A 26974-nucleotide genomic window follows, 5' to 3' on the forward strand; every position below is an offset into this window, starting at 1 on the left:
TGCAGGGCTGGGGTGATATGCTGGGTCTGGTGACAGTAACCTATCTATCTGCAGGGCTGGGGTGATATACTGGTTCTGGTGACAGTAACCTATCTATCTGCAGGACTGGGGTGATATGCTGGTTCTGGTGACAGTAACCTATCTATCTGCAGGGCTGGGGTGATATGCTGGGTCTGGTGACAGTAACCTATCTATCTGCAGGGCTGGGGTGATATGCTGGTTCTGGTGACACTAACCTATCTATCTGCAGGGCTGGGGTGATATGTTGGGGTCTGGTGACAGTAACCTATCTATCTGCAGGACTGGGGTGATATGCTGGTTCTGGTGACACTAACCTATCTATCTGCAGGGCTGGGGTGATATGTTGGGGTCTGGTGACAGTAACCTATCTATCTGCAGGGCTGGGGTGATATGCTGGGTCTGGTGACACTAACCTATCTATCTGCAGGGCTGGGGTGATATGCTGGGTCTGGTGACACTAACCTATCTATCTGCAGGGCTGGGGTGATATGCTGGTTCTGGTGACACTAACCTATCTATCTGCAGGACTGGAGTGATATTCTGGGTCTGGTGACACTAACCTATCTATCTGCAGGGCTGGGTGATATGCTGGTTCTGGTGACAGTAACCTATCTATCTGCAGGGCTGGGGTGATATGCTGGGTCTGGTGACAGTAACCTATCTATCTGCAGGACTGGGGTGATATGCTGGTTCTGGTGACAGTAACCTATCTATCTGCAGGGCTGTGGTGATATGCTGGTTCTGGTGACAGTAACCTATCTATCTGCAGGGCTGGGGTGATATGCCGGTTCTGGTGACACTAACCTATCTATCTGCAGGACTGGGGTGATATGCTGGTTCTGGTGACAGTAACCTATCTGCAGGACTGGGGTGATATGCCGGTTCTGGTGACACTAACCTATCTATCTGCAGGGCTGGGGTGATATGCTGGATCTGGTGACAGTAACCTATCTATCTGCAGGACTGGGGTGATATGCTGGTTCTGGTGACAGTAACCTATCTATCTGCAGGGCTGGGGTGATATGCTGGTTCTGGTGTCACACTCCTTTTACGGGGATTCCAGCACCTATAAATTGATAACTTATTTTTCAGGTAGGCCATTAACGTGATCGATGGAGATCTGTTGGCCAAGTAGTAGGAGTGTAGATACTCCCTTTCACTAAAGCGCTGTCTGTTTTGGGGATGTGATATACCCCGGTTTATGATGTGTACTGGGAGCTCGGTGACTGTAGGATTTTTCTGCTGTACCCAAGAGATGGTTGACCAAACCAGAGGTGGTGGAACAACTGCTCTTCTGCTGGTTCCTTGGGGTAGACATGTTAGGCTTAGGAGTGAAAACCAATGATGGCTGTAGGGCAAATGCTCAAGGATGTCTTGTCAGTCCTCTGTGCAATGACTTCAGTTGTGGATCTTGTTAAGATCCATCAACAGCCATCTAATGTGTACTTGTAGCCTTACCCAATGAGACATCAAGGACACAACTTCTCCGAGGTCTTTCCAGTTATCACACTCCACCCTGACAAGGACGACTCTGCTAAATGGTCGTTCTGTAATAATACACAGGGAATATTTTTGGCTGATTGTATTTTATCACATTCTCAGTCTTATCAGCCGGGACTTCTCGCTGTCCTGTGTTACCAGTAAGTAGCCGATATCTTATCTAGAAATGCAGAAGCCTTGGTGACTGAGAGAAGGAAAAGGAGGTAATGGACATGTAGAGTATATCAACTGTGCGGGACAATAAGCGAATGAAGGAGAGACAGAGAAAGATGGGGGGGGGGGGAGAAGAAGGGAAAATATAAGGACTGACGCAGGAGCGAAAAGAAGGAAGGAAAGAGAGAGAAAGATGGAGGGAAAGTATATAAGGAGCAAGGTAATGGAAATAAAGTAGGAAGGAAAGACAGAAAGAAAGCAAGGAATAAAAGAAAGGAAGGAAGGAAAGTATGAGAAAATCAAGAGAAAAGGGGAAAATGGAAGAGCAAAATGAAAAAAGGAGAAAAGATAAAAGGAAGGATGGAGAAAGAATGAAAAAATTCAGTAGGGAGGAAGGAAAAAAGGAAGCAAGAATGAAAGCAAAGGAAGTAGAAAGTATGTAGGAAGGAAGGAAGGAAGGAAGGAAGGACGGAAGAAAGGAAGGAAGAAAGGAAGGAAGGTAGGAAGGAAGGAAGGAAGGAAGGAAGGAAGGAAGGAGGAGAGGAAAAAGAGAAAAAAAGAAGGAAAGGAAGAGAAAAAGAGAGAAAGAAAGAGAGAAAGAAAGAGAGAAAGAAAGAAAGAAAGAAAGAAAGAAAGGATAACAATGGAGGAAGGAAAGGAAAGATGATGTATTTAAAGGGATTCTACCATTAAACTACTTTTTTTTCTAATGAACACGTCGGCATAGCCTTAAGAAAGGCTATTCGTCTCCTACCTTTAGACGTGGTCTCCGCCGCGCCGTTCCGTAGAAATACCGGTTTTAACCGGTATGCAAATGAGGTCTCCGCAGCAATGAGGGCGGGCCCCAGCGCTGAAAGGCCGATGAGCGCGTCCCCATTGCTGCCCGAGAGCTCTTTCCTGCGCCGCCTCCTTGTTCTGCAGCAACTCCGCCGTTTCCGGCTTCTCTTGCTCTTGTAGTTCTATACAGGAGCATAGAGCGGTCACCCCAAAAAGGCTGCCGGCTGGCTCCTGTATTGAACTGCAAGAGCGGCTACCCAAAAATGGCCGCCGGCCATTTTTGGGTAGCCACTCTTGCAGTTCAATACAGGAGCCAGTCGGCGGCCATTTTGGGGTAGCCGCTCCTGCAGTTCAATACAGGAGCCTGCCAGCGGCCATTTTGGGGTGGCCTCTCTATGCTCCTCTATAGAACTACAAGAGCAAGAGAAGCCAGAAGAGGCGGAGTTGCTGCAGAAGAAGGAGGCGGCGCAGGACAGAGCTCTGGGCAGCAATGGGGACGCGCTCATCGGTGTTTCAGCGCTGGGGCCCGCCCTCATTGCTGCAGAGAGCTCATTTGCATACCGGTTAAAACCGGTATTTCTACGGAACGGCGCGGCGGAGACCACGTCTAAAGGTAGGAGACGAATAGCCTTTCTTAAGGCTATGCCGACGTGTTCATTAGAAAAAAAAGTAGTTTAATGGTAGAATCCCTTTAAGTAAGAAGGGAGGGCAGAGGGCTGTTATAGGTGATTTCAGTGTCTTGTCTTTGCTCTTGTTGGTGCTGTCAGCAGATCATTCTTATAGGGGCCGGTGATGTGCTGATCTATAGGGACCGGTGATGTGCTGATCTATAGGGACCGGTGATGTGCTGATCTATAGGGGCCGGTGATGTGCTGATCTATAGGGGCCGGTGATGTGCTGATCTATAGGGGCCGGTGATGTGCTGATCTATAGGGGCCGGTGATGTGCTGATCTATCGGGGCCGGTGATGTGCTGATCTATCGGGGCCGGTGAAGTGCTGATCTATAGGGACCGGTGATGTGCTGATCTATAGGGGCCGGTGATGTGCTGATCTATAGGGACCGGTGATGTGCTGATCTATAGGGGCCGGTGATGTGCTGATCTATAGGGGCCGGTGATGTGCTGATCTATCGGGGCCGGTGATGTGCTGATCTATAGGGGCCGGTGATGTGCTGATCTATAGGGGCCGGTGATGTGCTGATCTATAGGGGCCGGTGATGTGCTGATCTATCGGGGCCGGTGATGTGCTGATCTATAGGGACCGGTGATGTGCTGATCTATAGGGGCCGGTGATGTGCTGATCTATAGGGGCCAGTGATGTGCTGATCTATAGGGGCCGGCGATGTGCTGATCTATAGGGGCCGGTATTGTGCTGATCTATAGGGGCCGGTATTGTGCTGAACTATAGGGGCCGGTATTGTGCTGATCTATAGGGGCCAGTAATGTGCTGATCTATAGGGGCCGGCGATGTGCTGATCTATAGGGGCCGGTGATGTGCTGATCTATAGGGGCCGGTGATGTGCTGATCTATAGGGGCCGGCGATGTGCTGATCTATAGGGGCCGGTATTGTGCTGATCTATAGGGGCCGGTATTGTGCTGATCTATAGGGGCCAGTGCTGTGCTGATCTATAGGGGCCGGTATTGTGCTGATCTATAGGGGCCAGTAATGTGCTGATCTATAGGGATCCCGGCACAGGATACAAGCTCTTGTACTGCAGGTGCACAGGACAGCTGCGGGGAATTACTCTCCCTGGTTACACAACTGCTCCTGCTTGTAAAGGGAACAATGTGAAATCCAGAAGTAGAGCCGGCCATAGCTGTGAGTACAAGGCCCTATTACACACATGGAGGTGCCACAGCTTACTGAGCAGGGGTGGGCCCGGTTTGGCTCGGGTCCAGTCACGTGTGTACCCTGCGGTCCTGAAGTAGTTAATGTGTATGTTACGAGTCCTTACGGTGTGCACAGGGCCCATGTGCGGTGTACTGTAAGCAGTTTCCCATTAAATAAGAGGGCCTGCCAATGTTTATAATCCTTGCTGGGACCCAATCTCCGCCAGCTGTACCCGCCGCGCCGCCCTTATTATTCTCCATCTACACAACGTCTGGTCCTTCTTACTCAGGGATCAAAAAACACACAGGCGAATAAAAGTGAAATGAAATCACGGAGGTGATCTCGCCTCGGAGTCTTGGAGCGAACGCCTGCAGATATTTCTTTTATGTTCTAGTATTTCATAACGGCAGATATTGTAATTCTCCGCACCGGACGCCAAAGGAGATCTGCGGCAGGAACGCGCTCGTGGTTAAATAAAACCAGAGAGACCCCGATATCATTCAGAAATATATTAGAACAGTAGGGGGCACTATTAGAAATTATGGGATCGTAACAAATTTTTAAAAAGTTTTGGGTTTGGGCCAAACCCCAGAATTTCGGTGTTGGCCATAAAGGACCCATTATTATACCCTGGGGCTTGTTCCTACCCCATGTACACAACCATGTGTGATGCAGATGTGGGGCACTTGTGTCATCCGAGGGCATTCCTTTAACCCTTCACGTCTATGGGGGGATTCCGATTCATATCGTCATTGGAACAGAATGGATCTGATGACCCTATACAGGCGAGTGACTCCGAGTGTACCATTGTATTGCAGTATGTTACATGCTGTCTATGACCGATGACAAATTTATTTCTTTAAGAATTGATTTTTTAAAAAAATTTTTCCATGTTACTATCAAAATTTACTAAAAATACTAAATCCTGCAATTTTCACTCTGTTCACTAAACCTAATAATAGACTAACACCAATTCTGTAGGGATTGTCTTTGTACCAGTCACCTCATTTACATCACAGACGGTTACAAAAGAAGATAACGCCTCTATAAATAACATCACTGACCCATCATTGCATCCACTATCTTATCTCCCTGTCTAGAAATCTCTCCCATAGACCTCAATGAGTCAGCTCCGGACAATTATAGCCTTTGGCTATGACTATGCCGTAAAGCGTATCACTAAATGCTGTTAACAGAGCAGAGAAGAAGCTCAGACAAGATGGAATCCCTGCAGCGCCACCACAGGAGAAATAAAACATTGCATAGTGTCCACTGAAATCAATAACGTATGGACGTGCCGAGTCCTCCAGAGTCAGGGGCGCTCTTTGTTCCTCTCTGAATTCCCGATTTTAGCTTTTGACAGTAGATTTTCTAAACCAGACAACCCATTGCGTAGATTATTCCCATTTCTGACCCCCAGAACATGTAACACGTGTGTGTCTGTGTTGGATTAGGTATCTCTGTCGCCCATATGTGAAGGCCCTACATAACCCGGAAACATGGCCGACAGTTATATAATATTACTTGTTAGGATTTTCTTACTTTCGATCTTAATGGATCCTGAACATGACTCTTAAAACTCAAAAATTAGGGACAGATGACAAGGACGCCCCCCATACCCCAGGGTACCTGTTCTCAGGCAGAGGCCTTGATTTTGTACATGTGATGTATCAGCAAATGTCCGATGTTGTAGAATAATCAGTAATGAAGAGTTTGCAGATTTTTACAAATTCCGCACCCACAAAAAAAAGTAGCGTCATATCTGTGCCCTTATATTTCATCAAGGGCTCTACGGAACAACAGAAGTGAAGGCCACAAGGAGGAAACCGGAAGAAAAAAAACTCTACAAAGACAAAGGTTATGTTTTCTCCACTTTTCCTTTTCCAAAAATGAAACACACAGCGAGGAATCACAACGACATGGAAGCCATAATAACTGCAAAACACAGGCCCTGACACAACCATGAATGGAAGATAAAGGGTCTCAGGATCCCAAAAATAATGATGGAATTGTAGGATTTTATCAACTGTATACCACAGAACATTGTAAGAGATTGTATTACATATATTTATCTCAGATCTGTCTATAGCTATATCTGTTTTTCGATATCCATGTTTTTGCAAACTATCTATCTATCTATCTATCTATCTATCTATCTACAGTATCTAATATATATCTCCTATCTATCTATCTATCTACAGTCCTATGAAAAAGTTTGGGCACCCCTATTAATCGTAATCATTTTTAGTTCTAAATATTTTGGTATTTGCAGCAGCCATTTCAGTTTGATATATCTAATAACTGATGGACACAGTAATATTTCAGGATTGAAATGAGGTTTATTGTACTAACAGAAAATGCGCAATATGCATTAAACCAAAATTTGACCGGTGCAAAAGTATGGGCACCTCAACAGAAAAGTGACATTAATATTTAGTAGATCCTCCTTTTGCAAAGATAACAGCCTCTAGTCGCTTCCTGTAGCTTTTAATCAGTTCCTGGATCCTGGATAAAGGTATTTTGGACAAACAATTCAAGTTCAGTTAAGTTAGATGGTCGCCGAGCATGGACAGCCCGCTTCAAATCATCCCACAGATGTTCAATGATATTCAGGTCTGGGGACTGGGATGGCCATTCCAGAACATTGTAATTGTTCCTCTGCATGAATGCCTGAGGATTTGGAGCAGTGTTTTGGATCATTGTCTTGCTGAAATATCCATCCCCGGCGTAACTTCAACTTCGTCACTGATTCTTGAACATTATTCTCAAGAATCTGCTGATACTGAGTGGAATCCATGCGACCCTCAACTTTAACAAGATTCCCGGTGCCGGCATTGGCCACACAGCCCCAAAGCATGATGGAACCTCCACCAAATCTTACAGTGGGTAGCATGTGTTTTTCTTGGAATGCTGTTTCTTTTTGGACGCCATGCATAACGCCTTTTTTTTATAACCAAACAACTCAATTTTTGTTTCCAAAATGAAGCTGCCTTGTCCAAATGTGCTTTTTCATACCTCAGGCAACTCTATTTGTGGAGTACGTGCAGAAACGGCTTCTTTCTCATCACTCTCCCATACAGCTTCTATTTGTGCAAAGTGCGCTGTATAGTTGACCGATGCACAGTGACACCATCTGCAGCAAGATGATGCTGCAGCTCTTTGGAGGTGGTCTGTGGATTGTCCTTGACTGTTCTCACCATTCTTCTTCTCTGCCTTTCTGATATTTTTCTTGGCCTGCCACTTCTGGGCTTAACAAGAACTGTCCCTGTGGTCTTCCATTTCCTTACTATGTTCCTCACAGTGGAAACTGACAGGTTAAATCTCTGAGACAACTTTTTGTATCCTTCCCCTGAACAACTATGTTGAACAATCTTTGTTTTCAGATCATTTGAGAGCGGGCTGTCCATGTTCGGCGACCATCAAACTTAACTGAACTTGAATTGTTTTGTAGAAAGAAATGGTCCAAAATCCCTTTATCCAGGATCCAGGAACTGATTAAAAGCTACAGGAAGCGACTAGAGGCTGTTATCTTTGCAAAAGGAGGATCTACTAAATATTAATGTCACTTTTCTGTTGAGGTGCCCATATTTTTGCACCGGTCAAATTTTGGTTTAATGCATATTGCACATTTTCTGTTAGTACAATAAACCTCATTTCAATCCTGAAATATTACTGTGTTCATCAGTTATTAGATATATCAAACTGAAATGGCTGCTGCAAACACCAAAATATTTAGAACTAAAAATGATTAAGATTAATAGGGGTGCCCAAACTTTTTCATAGGACTCTATCTATCTATCTATCTATCTATCTATCTATCTATCTATCTATCTCCTATCTATCTATCTATCTATCTATCTATCTCCTATCTATCTATCTATCATCTATCTATCTATCTCCTATCTATCTATCTATCTATCTATCTCCTATCTATCTATCTATCTATCTATCTATCTATCTATCTATCTATCATCTATCTATCTATCTATCTATCTATCTCCTATCTATCTATCTATCTATCTCCTATCTATCTGTCTATCTATCTCCTATCTATCTATCTCCTATCTATCTATCTATTTATCTATCTATCTATCTCCTATCTATCTATCTATCTATCTATCTATCTCCTATCTATCTATCTATCTATCTATCTATCTATCTATCTATCTCCTATCTATCTATCTCCTATCTATCTATCTATCTATCTATCTATCTATCTATCTATCTATCTATCTATCTATCTCTCTCCTATCTATCTATCTATCTATCTATCTATCTATCTATCTATCTATGGATATATCCATGATTTTGCTTATCTATCCTCTATCGATCTATAGATTTGTACATATATTTGCTGATATCTCTTGGTCTTCCACGCTGACATCTTGTGCTGTGGGTGGGATATGAGGAGGGGGTTACGTCAGGTCAGTAGATTTCAGAACTTTGTGAGAAAAATGTAAAGTATGTGAATGTAATTTCATATGTAACATAAGAATAATGAGTGTAGATGTCGTGCTCAGAGCTGACCGCCCGTCACTGCTGCCGCTTTATCAGTTACTGTCAGTCAGTGCGTAGCGATGACATCGGGATCAGGTTCCAGACACATTTCCAGTCTCTGCACAGACCGGAGAGTTGGGTTTTGTTCTCTGCACTTCCTTCCATACAATTCAGTGAATCTCGGCCCTGCAGAGATTTGATGGAAACATCCTTCCTACCAGTCCACATTGGCCTTTGCAGATATCAAATGAAGTTCCGGTTTGGCGGTATTTTTCAAAAAATTACTGACTCCTTAACTCGAGACACTTAAGGAATGACATATGAGATTTGCAGTGAGCTGCAGTACCGAGCACAGCCACACCTCTATGTGTGGCGCTGTTTCAGAGTAAACAATAAAAGGTTCTGATTTAGCCATACACAATGTAACCATCACACTTTACAACATACAGTGAATGAAGTGATCTGTACTATGTCACCAGACACCATCTTGAGCGTTGCGAAGAGCAGATGGAAACATACAAAATCCCCCAGATTAGTGGCAGCCGCTCTCAGGGGTCTGGTTAAAATCGAAAAAAAAAATTCTTCTGGAAACAAAGAAATGACTGTGAAAATCCAAGAAGAGAAGATTATACAACCCAGCGCCCAAGATTCACACCAAATCAGGGCGCCCTGCACGTCTTCTGTCATCGGCCTCCCCGCCCTTCACTGTAAGAACCTATCTAGGGTTACTGGGAACATGGAAAGGAAAATAAATATATATATATATATATATATATATATATATATATATATATATATATGTATCCAGACTACAGGCCCAGCTGTAACATCTGTGGTAAATGTACTGCTATATACCATAAAGATCCTGTATATACCTCCATGTCCTGCCATATCTCATCTTGTATCCAGACTACAGGTGTAACATCTGTGGTAAATGTACTGCTATATACCATACACAGCCTGTATATACCTCCATGTCCTGCCGTATCTCATCTTGTATCCAGACTACAGGTGTAACATCCGTGGTAAATGTACTGCTATATACCATACACAGCCTGTATATACCTCCATGTCCTGCCGTATCTCATCTTGTATCCAGACTACAGGCCCAGCTGTAACATCTGTGGTAAATGTACTGCTATATACCATACAGATCCTGTATATACCTCCATGTCCTGCCATATCTCATCTTGTATCCAGACTACAGGTGTAACATCTGTGGTAAATATACTGCTATATACCATACAGATCCTGTATATACCTCCATGTCCTGTCGTATCTCATCTTGTATCCAGACTACAGGTGTAACATCTGTGGTACATGTACTGCTATATACCATACAGAGCCTGTATATACCTCCATGTCCTGCCGTATCTCATCTTGTATCCAGACTACAGGTGTAACATCTGTGGTAAATGTACTGCTATATACCATTCAGAGCCTGTATATACCTCCATGTCCTGCCGTATCTCATCTTGTATCCAGACTACAGGTATAACATCTGTGGTACATGTACTGCTATATACCATACAGAGCCTGTATATACCTCCATGTCCTGCCATATCTCATCTTGTATCCAGACTACAGGTGTAACATCTGTGGTAAATGTACTGCTATATACCATACAGAGCCTGTATATACCTCCATGTCCTGCCGTATCTCATCTTGTATCCAGACTACAGGTGTAACATCTGTGGTAAATGTACTGCTATATACCATACAGAGCCTGTATATACCGCCATGTCCTGCCGTATCTCATCTTGTATCCAGACTACAGGTGTAACATCTGTGGTAAATGTACTGCTATATACCATACAGAACCTGTATATACCTCCATGTCCTGCCGTATCTCATCTTGTATCCAGACTATAGGTGTAACATCTGTGGTAAATGTACTGCTATATACCATACAGATCCTGTATATACCTCCATGTCCTGCCGTATTTCATCTTGTATCCAGACTACAGGTGTAACATCTGTGGTAAATGTACTGCTATATACCATACAGAGCCTGTATATACCGCCATGTCCTGCCGTATCTCATCTTGTATCCAGACTACAGGTGTAACATCCGTGGTAAATGTACTGCTATATACCATACAGAGCCTGTATATACCTCCATGTCCTGCCGTATTTCATCTTGTATCCAGACTACAGGTGTAACATCTGTGGTAAATGTACTGCTATATACCATACAGATCCTGTATATACCTCCATGTCCTGCCATATCTCATCTTGTATCCAGACTACAGGTGTAACATCTGTGGTAAATATACTGCTATATACCATACAGATCCTGTATATACCTCCATGTCCTGTCGTATCTCATCTTGTATCCAGACTACAGGTGTAACATCTGTGGTACATGTACTGCTATATACCATACAGAGCCTGTATATACCTCCATGTCCTGCCGTATCTCATCTTGTATCCAGACTACAGGTATAACATCTGTGGTACATGTACTGCTATATACCATACAGAGCCTGTATATACCTCCATGTCCTGCCATATCTCATCTTGTATCCAGACTACAGGTGTAACATCTGTGGTAAATGTACTGCTATATACCATACAGAGCCTGTATATACCTCCATGTCCTGCCGTATCTCATCTTGTATCCAGACTACAGGTGTAACATCTGTGGTAAATGTACTGCTATATACCATACAGAGCCTGTATATACCGCCATGTCCTGCCGTATCTCATCTTGTATCCAGACTACAGGTGTAACATCTGTGGTAAATGTACTGCTATATACCATACAGAACCTGTATATACCTCCATGTCCTGCCGTATCTCATCTTGTATCCAGACTATAGGTGTAACATCTGTGGTAAATGTACTGCTATATACCATACAGATCCTGTATATACCTCCATGTCCTGCCGTATTTCATCTTGTATCCAGACTACAGGTGTAACATCTGTGGTAAATGTACTGCTATATACCATACAGAGCCTGTATATACCGCCATGTCCTGCCGTATCTCATCTTGTATCCAGACTACAGGTGTAACATCCGTGGTAAATGTACTGCTATATACCATACAGAGCCTGTATATACCTCCATGTCCTGCCGTATTTCATCTTGTATCCAGACTACAGGTGTAACATCTGTGGTAAATGTACTGCTATATACCATACAGAGCCTGTATATACCTCCATGTCCTGCCGTATTTCATCTTGTATCCAGACTACAGGTGTAACATCTGTGGTAAATGTACTACTATATACCATACAGATCCTGTATATACCTCCATGTCCTGCCGTATCTCATCTTGTATCCAGACTATAGGTGTAACATCTGTGGTAAATGTACTGCTATATACCATACAGATCCTGTATATACCTCCATGTCCTGCCGTATTTCATCTTGTATCCAGACTACAGGTGTAACATCTGTGGTAAATGTACTGCTATATACCATACAGAGCCTGTATATACCTCCATGTCCTGCCGTATCTCATCTTGTATCCAGACTACAGGTGTAACAACTGTGGTAAATGTACTGCTATATACCATACAGATCCTGTATATACCTCCATGTCCTGCCGTATCTCATCTTGTATCCAGACTACAGGTGTAACATCTGTGGTAAATGTACTGCTATATACCATACAGAGCCTGTATATACCTCCATGTCCTGTCGTATTTCATCTTGTATCCAGACTACAGGTGTAACATCTGTGGTAAATGTACTGCTATATACCATACAGAGCCTGTATATACCTCCATGTCCTGCCGTATTTCATCTTGTATCCAGACTACAGGTGTAACATCTGTGGTAAATGTACTACTATATACCATACAGATCCTGTATATACCTCCATGTCCTGCCGTATCTCATCTTGTATCCAGACTATAGGTGTAACATCTGTGGTAAATGTACTGCTATATACCATACAGAGCCTGTATATACCTCCATGTCCTGCCGTATCTCATCTTGTATCCAGACTACAGGTGTAACATCTGTGGTAAATGTGCTGCTATATACCATACAGAGCCTGTATATACCTCCATGTCCTGCCGTATCTCATCTTGTATCCAGACTACAGGTGTAACATCTGTGGTAAATGTACTGCTATATACCATACAGAGCCTGTATATACCTCCATGTCCTGCCGTATCTCATCTTGTATCCAGACTACAGGTGTAACATCTGTGGTAAATGTACTACTATATACCATACAGATCCTGTATACACCTCCATGTCCTGCCGTATCTCATCTTGTATCCAGACTACAGGTGTAACATCTGTGGTATATGTACTGCTATATACCATACACAGCCTGTATATACCTCCATGTCCTGCCGTATCTCATCCTGTATCCAGACTACAGGTGTAACATCTGTGGTAAATATACTGCTATATACCATACACAGCCTGTATATACCTCCATGTCCTGCCGTATCTCATCCTGTATCCAGACTACAGGTGTAACATCTGTGGTAAATGTACTGCTATATACCATACAGAGCCTGTATATACCTCCATGTCCTGCCGTATTTCATCTTGTATCCAGACTACAGGTGTAACATCTGTGGTAAATGTACTGCTATATACCATACAGAGCCTGTATATACCTCCATGTCCTGCCGTATTTCATCTTGTATCCAGACTACAGGTGTAACATCTGTGGTAAATGTACTACTATATACCATACAGATCCTGTATATACCTCCATGTCCTGCCGTATCTCATCTTGTATCCAGACTATAGGTGTAACATCTGTGGTAAATGTACTGCTATATACCATACAGATCCTGTATATACCTCCATGTCCTGCCGTATTTCATCTTGTATCCAGACTACAGGTGTAACATCTGTGGTAAATGTACTGCTATATACCATACAGAGCCTGTATATACCTCCATGTCCTGCCGTATCTCATCTTGTATCCAGACTACAGGTGTAACAACTGTGGTAAATGTACTGCTATATACCATACAGATCCTGTATATACCTCCATGTCCTGCCGTATCTCATCTTGTATCCAGACTACAGGTGTAACATCTGTGGTAAATGTACTGCTATATACCATTCAGAGCCTGTATATACCTCCATGTCCTGCCGTATCTCATCTTGTATCCAGACTACAGGTGTAACATCTGTGGTAAATGTACTGCTATATACCATACACAGCCTGTATATACCTCCATGTCCTGCCGTATCTCATCTTGTATCCAGACTACAGGTGTAACATCTGTGGTAAATGTACTGCTATATACCATACAGAGCCTGTATATACCTCCATGTCCTGCCGTATTTCATCTTGTATCCAGACTACAGGTGTAACATCTGTGGTAAATGTACTGCTATATACCATACAGAGCCTGTATATACCTCCATGTCCTGCCGTATTTCATCTTGTATCCAGACTACAGGTGTAACATCTGTGGTAAATGTACTACTATATACCATACAGATCCTGTATATACCTCCATGTCCTGCCGTATCTCATCTTGTATCCAGACTATAGGTGTAACATCTGTGGTAAATGTACTGCTATATACCATACAGAGCCTGTATATACCTCCATGTCCTGCTGTATCTCATCTTGTATCCAGACTACAGGTGTAACATCTGTGGTAAATGTACTGCTATATACCATACAGAGCCTGTATATACCTCCATGTCCTGCCGTATCTCATCTTGTATCCAGACTACAGGTGTAACATCTGTGGTAAATGTGCTGCTATATACCATACAGAGCCTGTATATACCTCCATGTCCTGCCGTATCTCATCTTGTATCCAGACTACAGGTGTAACATCTGTGGTAAATGTACTGCTATATACCATACAGAGCCTGTATATACCTCCATGTCCTGCCGTATCTCATCTTGTATCCAGACTACAGGTGTAACATCTGTGGTAAATGTACTACTATATACCATACAGATCCTGTATACACCTCCATGTCCTGCCGTATCTCATCTTGTATCCAGACTACAGGTGTAACATCTGTGGTATATGTACTGCTATATACCATACACAGCCTGTATATACCTCCATGTCCTGCCGTATCTCATCCTGTATCCAGACTACAGGTGTAACATCTGTGGTAAATATACTGCTATATACCATACACAGCCTGTATATACCTCCATGTCCTGCCGTATCTCATCCTGTATCCAGACTACAGGTGTAACATCTGTGGTAAATGTACTGCTATATACCATACAGAGCCTGTATATACCTCCATGTCCTGCCGTATCTCATCTTGTATCCAGACTACAGGTGTAACATCTGTGGTAAATGTGCTGCTATATACCATACAGAGCCTGTATATACCTCCATGTCCTGCCGTATCTCATCTTGTATCCAGACTACAGGTGTAACATCTGTGGTAAATGTACTGCTATATACCATACAGAGCCTGTATATACCTCCATGTCCTGTCGTATCTCATCTTGTATACAGACTACGGGTGTAACATCTGTGGTAAATGTACTGCTATATACCATACAGAGCCTGTATATACCTCCATGTCCTGTCGTATCTCATCTTGTATCCAGACTACAGGTGTAACATCTGTGGTAAATGTACTGCTATATACCATACAGAGCCTGTATATACCTCCATGTCCTGCCGTATCTCATCTTGTATCCAGACTACAGGTGTAACATCTGTGGTAAATGTACTGCTATATACCATTCAGAGCCTGTATATACCTCCATGTCCTGCCGTATCTCATCTTGTATCCAGACTACAGGTGTAACATCTGTGGTAAATGTACTGCTATATACCATACAGAGCCTGTATATACCTCCATGTCCTGCCGTATCTCATCTTGTATCCAGACTACAGGTGTAACATCTGTGGTAAATGTACTGCTATATACCATACAGAGCCTGTATATACCGCCATGTCCTGCCGTATCTCATCTTGTATCCAGACTACAGGTGTAACATCTGTGGTAAATGTACTGCTATATACCATACAGATTCTGTATATACCTCCATGTCCTGCCGTATTTCATCTTGTATCCAGACTACAGGTGTAACATCTGTGGTAAATGTACTGCTATATACCATACAGATCCTGTATATACCTCCATGTCCTGCTGTATCTCATCTTGTATCCAGACTACAGGTGTAACATCTGTGGTAAATGTACTGCTATATACCATACACAGCCTGTATATACCTCCATGTCCTGCCGTATCTCATCTTGTATCCAGACTACAGGTGTAACATCTGTGGTAAATGTACTGCTATATACCATACAGAGCCTGTATATACCTCCATGTCCTGCTGTATCTCATCTTGTATCCAGACTACAGGTGTAACATCTGTGGTAAATGTACTGCTATATACCATACAGAGCCTGTATATACCGCCATGTCCTGCCGTATCTCATCTTGTATCCAGACTACAGGTGTAACATCTGTGGTAAATGTACTGCTATATACCATACAGAGCCTGTATATACCTCCATGTCCTGCCGTATCTCATCTTGTATCCAGACTACAGGTGTAACATCTGTGGTAAATGTACTGCTATATACCATTCAGAGCCTGTATATACCTCCATGTCCTGCCGTATATCTCATCTTGTATCCAGACTACAGGTATAACATCTGTGGTACATGTACTGCTATATACCATACAGAGCCTGTATATACCTCCATGTCCTGCCGTATCTCATCTTGTATCCAGACTACAGGTGTAACATCTGTGGTAAATGTACTGCTATATACCATACAGAGCCTGTATATACCGCCATGTCCTGCCGTATCTCATCTTGTATCCAGACTACAGGTGTAACATCTGTGGTAAATGTACTGCTATATACCATACAGAGCCTGTATATACCTCCATGTCCTGCCGTATCTCATCTTGTATCCAGACTACAGGTGTAACATCTGTGGTAAATGTACTGCTATATACCATACAGAGCCTGTATATACCGCCATGTCCTGCCGTATCTCATCTTGTATCCAGACTACAGGTGTAACATCTGTGGTAAATGTACTGCTATATACCATACAGATTCTGTATATACCTCCATGTCCTGCCGTATTTCATCTTGTATCCAGACTACAGGTGTAACATCTGTGGTAAATGTACTGCTATATACCATACAGAGCCTGTATATACCTCCATGTCCTGCGGTATCTCATCTTGTATCCAGACTACAGGTGTAACATCTGTGGTAAATGTACTGCTATATACCATACAGATCCTGTATATACCTCCATGTCCTGCTGTATCTCATCTTGTATCCAGACTACAGGTGTAACATCTGTGGTAAATGTACTGCTATATACCATACACAGCCTGTATATACCTCCATGTCCTGCCGTATCTCATCTTGTATCCAGACTACAGGTGTAACATCTGTGGTAAATGTACTGCTATATACCATACAGAGCCTGTATATACCTCCATGTCCTGCCGTATCTCATCTTGTATCCAGACTACAGGTGTAACATCTGTGGTAAATGTACTGCTATATACCATACAGAGCCTGTATATACCGCCATGTCCTGCCGTATCTCATCTTGTATCCAGACTACAGGTGTAACATCTGTGGTAAATGTACTGCTATATACCATACAGAGCCTGTATATACCTCCATGTCCTGCCGTATCTCATCTTGTATCCAGACTACAGGTGTAACATCTGTGGTAAATGTACTGCTATATACCATACAGAGCCTGTATATACCGCCATGTCCTGCCGTATCTCATCTTGTATCCAGACTACAGGTGTAACATCTGTGGTAAATGTACTGCTATATACCATACAGATTCTGTATATACCTCCATGTCCTGCCGTATTTCATCTTGTATCCAGACTACAGGTGTAACATCTGTGGTAAATGTACTGCTATATACCATACAGAGCCTGTATATACCTCCATGTCCTGCGGTATCTCATCTTGTATCCAGACTACAGGTGTAACATCTGTGGTAAATGTACTGCTATATACCATACAGATCCTGTATATACCTCCATGTCCTGCTGTATCTCATCTTGTATCCAGACTACAGGTGTAACATCTGTGGTAAATGTACTGCTATATACCATACACAGCCTGTATATACCTCCATGTCCTGCCGTATCTCATCTTGTATCCAGACTACAGGTGTAACATCTGTGGTAAATGTACTGCTATATACCATACAGAGCCTGTATATACCTCCATGTCCTGCTGTATCTCATCTTGTATCCAGACTACAGGTGTAACATCTGTGGTATATGTACTGCTATATACCATACACAGCCTGTATATACCTCCATGTCCTGCCATCTTGTATACTGAGTAGAGGTCGCCCAACGGAGAGGAGTTCTACTTTAAGAACCGGCGTTATACAGTACACTTCGTAGAAATAACGCGGAGCCGCAGGAAGTCGCCACTTTCGCTGTCATCTGCAGCCCTTTGTTTGGAGATCAATAGCAGAAACAGAATCTGTGAAGCTCAGTTGCATTCCCAGCATGTGAGCTGTAATATCAGCCGTATACTGGAAGAGCTCGGAGGCGTTCATGTAATACATTGCTTTGTTACCGGTGGTCATAGAAAGCTTCTCAGGTCAGCTGGGAGACACAGCCATCTCACTATGCCACCGGCTACGGATTCTCCCAGGCCTGAGAACAAGAAGCTGCTTTCCTCTCCATTCTTCGTGGTTCTAGGATGACAGGGCTATGATAAATAGTCACATCAATGCCTGCGTGGGACAAAGAGGGTTTTGTGATTGACAGGAGGAAACCACAAAAAAGGGAGGAGATTCGCTGCATCTTCCTCTGGGGATGGCGTTTATAAGAGAGGGGCGCCTGAAATTTTAGACTTTGAAGGCATCTCCCATGACTTCGAACTACAGATGTTCTTGCTTCTCCATGTTCCAAGTCACATTTGTGAAGTTACACCTGAAGGGAGGCCAGGACCGACGGGAAGGGGTTGTCATGTAATTCTTGTCCTGTACTGTATACACAACACTCATGATCCGCCTGCACGCTGTGTAGGATCACACCAACCATCATGAGGGCACTGTCAACACTTCAGACTTTCTCTTGTAAAGCTACTTTCTCCTTCTGGTTGTAAATTCTGAGAAATAAAATCCAGCATAGATCTTAAGGCTAAGTTCACACGGGCAGCGTAATGGTGGATTTTGGCACCAAGAGTGACACGGGGAGCCACGACTTTTGTGGTTTCCGACAGTGGCGGCTTCCCCCTCCGGAGTAGGCTCAAATGAATGGGCCGACTCCAGAGTTTGCTGCCACCAGGGCTCAACGAACCGCGGAATCCGATGGAAGAAAGCGCAACATGCGCCTCACGGAAAAAAGTAGCCTGGCGGTCTCCATAGACCACCATTGTGAGGGGGCGGATTATGATGTGGATTACGCCCCCCTGTGCCCGTGTGAACGAGCCCTAATATTTCACTTTGTTGAAGTTATCAGAACTCCCGAAGGGGGTTTACTGGATCCTAAAAGTACGTGTCCACCTCAAATTCAACACAATATTGTGACGTGCTACATTTTGACATATATTAAGCCAAGAGGAGAGGTAAGTTAAGATAAATCTGAGGTTTAGGGGCAGAAAATCCAAAAATCCAATACTTACCACAGCCATTTGCTCTTTTGCCTCCACCATGGCTTACCAAGTCCCCATTATGGCTGTGTGGTCATGTATAGTCCAAGGTGCCAAGGTATTTGACTATGGCTATGGATCATTACCCGTGAGGGTCGATGTGTTGGCTGAGGCCATTAATTGGTTATTGTGGCACCAAACAGTGGGGTAGGACATGTGAATAACTGCTATAGTAAGTATATTAATGTTTTTTAGACCTTTATATTACATAGGGCCAAAAAAAGAATCTCCACTTTGTCTCCAGTTGACTTTGCTCAAGTACTTCAGGAGTTCCCAAGATCAGCCCATGAGAAGACACTTGAAGCTCCTGGGCGCCAATGCAAAATTCTTCCCCCCATACCATGTGCCATTTATCAAACGGGTGTCTTCTTATAGCCGAGATATGACTAAATAGTTGCCACCTGTCCAGAATTTCTTAGGACAGTCCTGAAATTTTGGAAACCAAAGGAAATTTGGGCATATTCCATCCGGAAAAGGGCCATGGTTTACAAATCTCTGCCCAAAGTGTCGGGTGAGGGAATATCACACACAGGCCTCGCCAGGGATCCCAGTCAATGGTTTCTCACAGAATGAACAGAGATTAAGATAAGACCGACCTTGTGTCAATAGGAAACATAAGAAATGAAGTCATTGTCACCTCCTAATATCTCTGCCTCCTGACATTGACCCATCAGTGGTGTCATTGTCCCCAGATTGGTCAATGGAGCTTATCCCTATCTTCTATTTACCAGATGCAAACAGATCGATAGACAGGAGAAGAGAACGCTCTCCTGCCAGGTCAAGATCTAAGCGTCTGCTCATCCTGAGCAACCTTTTTGTTGCGTAAACACTTTATGTATCACATGGTCATGTTTGCCGGCACTGGAATACTGGAAAAAATCTAAGAGGTGGAACTGAGCCAAGTGTGAAATAATAACTGGTAGCGCAGTTCTTATAGACCGCTGGTCGCTATACTATGAGATGGAACAGGTGGAGAGCCGCTGGTGGGAGATGATATACAGTAAGTCCGCTCATGTTACTGTCGTGGTGAGAGATTGTCCTTATAGCTGAATGCTCTAGAAAACGGAATAAACCTGATACTATTGATTAGGAGTGATATTAAAAAACTAGAGAAGAGACACTTACCTGAAGAAGAACATGTATAGAGCAGCCGTGATACAGAATAACAGCACCTGCAAAAAGCAACAGAGACAAAGTCAGAAATAATCAAAGAAAACACTAAAATATCATAAATACATGTATTATACTCCAGAGCTGCGCTCACTATTCTGCTGGTATAGTCACTGTGTACACACATTACATTGCTTATCCTGTATTATACTCCAGAGCTGCACTCACTATTCTGCTGGTACAATCACTGTGTACATACATTACATTACTTATCCTGTATTATACTCCAGAGCTGCGCTCACTATTCTGCTGGTGCAGTCACTGTGTACATACATTACATTACTTATCCTGTATTATACTCCAGAGCTGCGCTCACTATTCTGCTGGTGCAGTCACTGTGTACATACATTACATTACTTATCCTGTATTATACTCCAGAGCTACGCTCACTATTCTGCTGGTGCAGTCACTGTGTACATACATTACATTACTTATCCTGTACTATACTCCAGAGCTGCGCTCACTATTCTGCTGGTGCAGTCACTGTGTACATACATTACATTACTTATCCTGTATTATACTCCAGAGCTGCGCTCACTATTCTGCTGGTACAGTCACTGTGTACATACATTACATTATTTATCCTGTATTATACTCCAGAGCTGCGCTCACTATTCTGCTGGTACAGACACTGTGTACATACATTACATTACTTATCCTGTATTATACTCCAGAGCTGCACTCAGTATTCTGCTGGTGCGGTCACTGTGTACATACATTACATTACTTATCCTGTATTATACTCCAGAGCTGCGCTCACTATTCTGCTGGTACAGTCACTGTGTACATACATTACATTACTTATCCTGTATTATACTCCAGAGCTGCGCTCACTATTCTGCTGGTACAGTCACTGTGTACATACATTACATTACTTATCCTGTATTATACTGCAGAGCTGCGCTCACTATTCTGCTGGTACAGTCACTGTGTACATACATTACATTACTTATCCTGTATTATACTGCAGAGCTGCGCTCACTATTCTGCTGGTACAGTCACTGTGTACATACATTACATTACTTATCCTGTATTATACTCCAGAGCTGCACTCAGTATTTTGCTGGTACAGTCATTGTGTACATACATTACATTACTTATCCTGTATTATACTCCAGAGCTGCGCTCACTATTCTGCTGGTGCAGTCACTGTGTACTTACATTACATTACTTATCCTGTATTATACTCCAGAGCTGCGCTCACTATTCTGCTGGTACAGTCACTGTGTACATACATTACATTACTTATCCTGTATTATACTCCAGAGCTGTGCTCACTATTCTGCTGGTACAGTCACTGTGTACATACATTACATTACTTATCCTGTATTATACTCCAGAGCTGCACTCACTATTCTGCTGGTGCAGTCACTGTGTACATACATTACATTACTTATCCTGTATTATACTCCAGAGCTGCACTCACTATTCTGCTGGTACAGTCACTGTGTACATACATTACATTACTTATCCTGTATTATACTCCAGAGCTGCACTCACTATTCTGCTGGTGCGGTCACTGTGTACATACATTACATTACTTATCCTGTATTATACTCCAGAGCTGCGCTCACTATTCTGCTGGTACAGTCACTGTGTACATACATTACATTACTTATCCTGTATTATACTGCAGAGCTGCGCTCACTATTTTGCTGGTACAGTCACTGTGTACATACATTACATTACTTATCCTGTATTATACTGCAGAGCTGCGCTCACTATTCTGCTGGTACAGTCACTGTGTACATACATTACATTACTTATCCTGTATTATACTCCAGAGCTGCACTCAGTATTCTGCTGGTACAGTCATTGTGTACATACATTACATTACTTATCCTGTATTATACTCCAGAGCTGCGCTCACTATTCTGCTGGTGCAGTCACTGTGTACTTACATTACATTACTTATCCTGTATTATACTCCAGAGCTGCACTCACTATTCTGCTGGTACAGTCACTGTGTACATACATTACATTACTTATCCTGTATTATACTCCAGAGCTGCGCTCACTATTCTGCTGGTACAGTCACTGTGTACATACATTACATTACTTATCCTGTATTATACTCCAGAGCTGCGCTCACTATTCTGCTGGTGCGGTCACTGTGTACATACATTACATTACTTATCCTGTATTATACTCCAGAGCTGCGCTCACTATTCTGCTGGTGCGGTCACAGTGTACATACATTACATTACTTATCCTGTATTATACTCCAGAGCTGCGCTCACTATTCTGCTGGTACAGTCATTGTGTACATACATTACATTACTTATCCTGTATTATACTCCAGAGCTGCACTCACTATTCTGCTGGTACAGACACTGTGTACATACATTACATTACTTATCCTGTATTATACTCCAGAGCTGCACTCACTATTCTGCTGATGCGGTCACTGTGTACATACATTACATTACTTATCCTGTATTATACTCCAGAGCTGCGCTCACTATTCTGCTGGTGCAGTCGCTCTGTATATACATTACATTACTTATCCTGTACTGATCCTGAGTTACATCCTGTATTGTACTCCAGAGCTGCGCTCACTATTCTGCTGGTGCAGTCACTGTGTACATACATTACATTACTTATCCTGTATTATACTCCAGAGCTGCACTCACTATTCTGCTGGTGCGGTCACTGTGTACATACATTACATTACTTATCCTGTATTATACTCCAGAGCTGCGCTCACTATTCTGCTGGTACAGTCACTGTGTACATACATTACATTACTTATCCTGTATTATACTCCAGAGCTGCGCTCACTATTCTGCTGGTACAGTCACTGTGTACATACATTACATTACTTATCCTGTATTATACTCCAGAGCTGCGCTCACTATTCTGCTGGTACAGTCACTGTGTACATACATTACATTACTTATCCTGTATTATACTCCAGAGCTGCGCTCACTATTCTGCTGGTGCGGTCACTGTGTACATACATTACATTACTTATCCTGTATTATACTCCAGAGCTGCGCTCACTATTCTGCTGGTACAGTCATTGTGTACATACATTACATTACTTATCCTGTATTATACTCCAGAGCTGCACTCACTATTTTGCTGGTACAGACACTGTGTACATACATTACATTACTTATCCTGTATTATACTCCAGAGCTGCGCTCACTATTCTGCTGGTACAGTCACTGTGTACATACATTACATTACTTATCCTGTATTATACTCCAGAGCTGCACTCACTATTCTGCTCGTGCAGAACCCAAAGTGCGGGCAACTGGTATTCTTGTACCCAAACAATTGGTTCAGCCTGTAGCATCACCAGGACCACAATGTTCCTACATGGCCTACAGGGGTAAAGGCCTACGACACTCTTTGACGTCAAACCCTCCAGCAATGTCTGACTTGCTCTCTGATATCTCTAAACCCTTCTACACCACCATTACTAGAAGTTAGATGTAGAGAGATAGAAAATCTATAATGAATCCATTTTCTGCAGAAGACGTGAAATCTGTAGAGAACCTGAACGGTGCGATACATGAAAGCCCTAATAATAATCTGCAGCGAGAGCAGAAATAGCAGCCATGGCCAGGAGGAATAAGTATAGCTGAGCCCCGATGCATAGCAGGATAAGATCACAAGTATGTCTTGAAAGAAATAGGCTGGAGCCATAAAGGTTATGAGGCCGGGAGGAATGGAGGAGCCAGAGATTCTCCTTTTATCTGCAAGCCATGTGAAATTCAAGACAATGTGCGCTTACAGTCAGGGACAGCGGCCATAAGGAGAGAGGAAACCTACTCTCAGGATAGACATCCCAAGAAGCCGCCCAAGGCTCTGGCCTGTCTGCCGGCTTGTATATAGAGAGATACAGCAGTGTGGTGGAGCGGAGTTTGCCAGGTGCGAGTTGTGACATCATAAGAATTAGTGACATCACAGGAAATAATGACATCAGAAGAAATGATGGATCTGGGTGGGGGGGGGGGCTGAAAATAATTCAGTGGTTTATCCGAGTCTGATATTAATATAATGCTTCAGTCTGGGGTCTGGTATTATGGTAAAGGTAAGGGGTCTGGTCTTGGGGTCGAAAATTAATATACGAGGTCAAGTGTCTGATATGAATATAGGTGGGCTGAAATTAATTAGGAGTCTGGGGTCTAATATTAATATAAAGGATCTAAAATTAATTTAAGGCACAGGACTCTGGTCTGGGGATATGATGTTAATTTAGGGGTCTGGTTTGGGAGTATGACATTAATCTAGGGGTCTAGTCTGGGGGTATGACATTAATCTAGGGGTCTGGTCTGGGGGTATGACATTAATCTAGGGGTCTGGTTTGGGAGTATGACATTAATCTAGGGGTCTGGTTTGGGAGTATGACATTAATCTAAGGGTCTGGTTTGGGAGTATGACATTAATCTAGGGGTCTGGTTTGGGGGTATGACATTAATCTAGGGGTCTGGTTTGGGAGTATGACATTAATCTAAGGGTCTGGTTTGGGAGTATGACATTAATCTAGGGGTCTAGTCTGGGGGTATCACATTAATTTAGGGGTCTGGTCTGGGGGTATGACATTAATCTAGGGGTCTGGTTTGGGGGTATGACATCAATCTAGGGGTCTGGTTTGGGGATATGACATCAATCTAGGGGTCTGGTTTGGGGATATGACATCAATCTAGGGGTCTGGTCTGGGGGTATGACATTAACCTAGGGGTCTGGTTTGGGGGTATGACATTAATCTAGGGGTCTGGTCTGGGGGTATGACATTAATCTAGGGGTCTGGTCTGGGGGTATGACATTAATCTAGGGGTCTGGTTTGGGGGTATGACATTAATCTAGGGGTCTGGTCTGGGGGTATGACATTAATCTAGGGGTCTGGTCTGGGGGTATGACATTAATCTAGGGGTCTGGTTTGGGAGTATGACATTAATCTAGGGGTCTGGTTTGGGAGTATGACATTAATCTAAGGGTCTGGTTTGGGAGTATGACATTAATCTAGGGGTCTGGTTTGGGGGTATGACATTAATCTAGGGGTCTGGTTTGGGAGTATGACATTAATCTAAGGGTCTGGTTTGGGAGTATGACATTAATCTAGGGGTCTAGTCTGGGGGTATCACATTAATTTAGGGGTCTGGTCTGGGGGTATGACATTAATCTAGGGGTCTGGTTTGGGGGTATGACATTAATCTAGGGGTCTGGTTTGGGGATATGACATCAATCTAGGGGTCTGGTTTGGGGATATGACATCAATCTAGGGGTCTGGTCTGGGGGTATGACATTAACCTAGGGGTCTGGTTTGGGGGTATGACATTAATCTAGGGGTCTGGTCTGGGGGTATGACATTAATCTAGGGGTCTGGTCTGGGGGTATGACATTAATCTAGGGGTCTGGTTTGGGGGTATGACATTAATCTAGGGGTCTGGTCTGGGGGTATGACATTAATCTAGGGGTCTGATTTGGGGATATGACATTAATCTAGGGGTCTGGTTTGGGAGTATGACATTAATCTAAGGGTCTGGTTTGGGAGTATGACATTAATCTAGGGGTCTAGTCTGGGGGTATGACATTAATCTAGGGGTCTAGTCTGGGGGTATGACATTAATCTAGGGGTCTAGTTTGGGGGTATGACATTAATCTAGGGGTCTGGTTAGGGGGTATGACATTAATCTAGGGGTCTGGTTTGGGGGTATGACATCAATCTAGGGGTCTGGTTTGGGGATATGACATCAATCTAGGGGTCTGGTTTGGGGATATGACATCAATCTAGGGGTCTGGTCTGGGGGTATGACATTAATCTAGGGGTCTAGTCTGGGGGTATGACATTAATCTAGGGGTCTAGTCTGGGGGTATGACATTAATCTAGGGGTCTAGTTTGGGGGTATGACATTAATCTAGGGGTCTAGTTTGGGGGTATGACATTAATCTAGGGGTCTAGTCTGGGGGTATCACATTAATTTAGGGGTCTGGTCTGGGGGTATGACATTAATCTAGGGGTCTGGTTTGGGGGTATGACATTAATCTAGGGGTCTGGTTTGGGGATATGACATCAATCTAGGGGTCTGGTTTGGGGATATGACATCAATCTAGGGGTCTGGTCTGGGGGTATGACATTAACCTAGGGGTCTGGTTTGGGGGTATGACATTAATCTAGGGGTCTGGTCTGGGGGTATGACATTAATCTAGGGGTCTGGTCTGGGGGTATGACATTAATCTAGGGGTCTGGTTTGGGGGTATGACATTAATCTAGGGGTCTGGTTTGGGGATATGACATTAATCTAGGGGTCTGGTCTGGGGGTATGACATTAATCTAGGGGTCTGGTTTGGGGATATGACATTAATCTAGGGGTCTGGTTTGGGAGTATGACATTAATCTAAGGGTCTGGTTTGGGAGTATGACATTAATCTAGGGGTCTAGTCTGGGGGTATGACATTAATCTAGGGGTCTAGTCTG

The 26974-nt window shown here is 43.3% G+C and overlaps 1 protein-coding gene across 2 annotated transcripts in view; it reads right to left on the bottom strand.

The window, feature by feature from the left end:
• TMEM135 (transmembrane protein 135) overlaps positions 1-26974 on the bottom strand; it is a 229310-nt gene that overhangs the window by 42541 nt on the left and 159795 nt on the right. For both annotated transcript variants that reach the window (XR_012715121.1, XM_075266218.1), the window contains exon 6: positions 20500-20546. Coding sequence is in view for 1 of the 2 variants with exons in the window: in XM_075266218.1 (XP_075122319.1) it covers positions 20500-20546 (47 nt within the window). In the remaining variant the exon portion in view is untranslated. The remainder of the gene's footprint in view (positions 1-20499; positions 20547-26974) is intronic.

This window comes from Leptodactylus fuscus, chromosome 2 (genome assembly GCF_031893055.1).
Source record: "Leptodactylus fuscus isolate aLepFus1 chromosome 2, aLepFus1.hap2, whole genome shotgun sequence".
Classification (NCBI taxonomy): Eukaryota; Metazoa; Chordata; class Amphibia; order Anura; family Leptodactylidae; genus Leptodactylus; species Leptodactylus fuscus.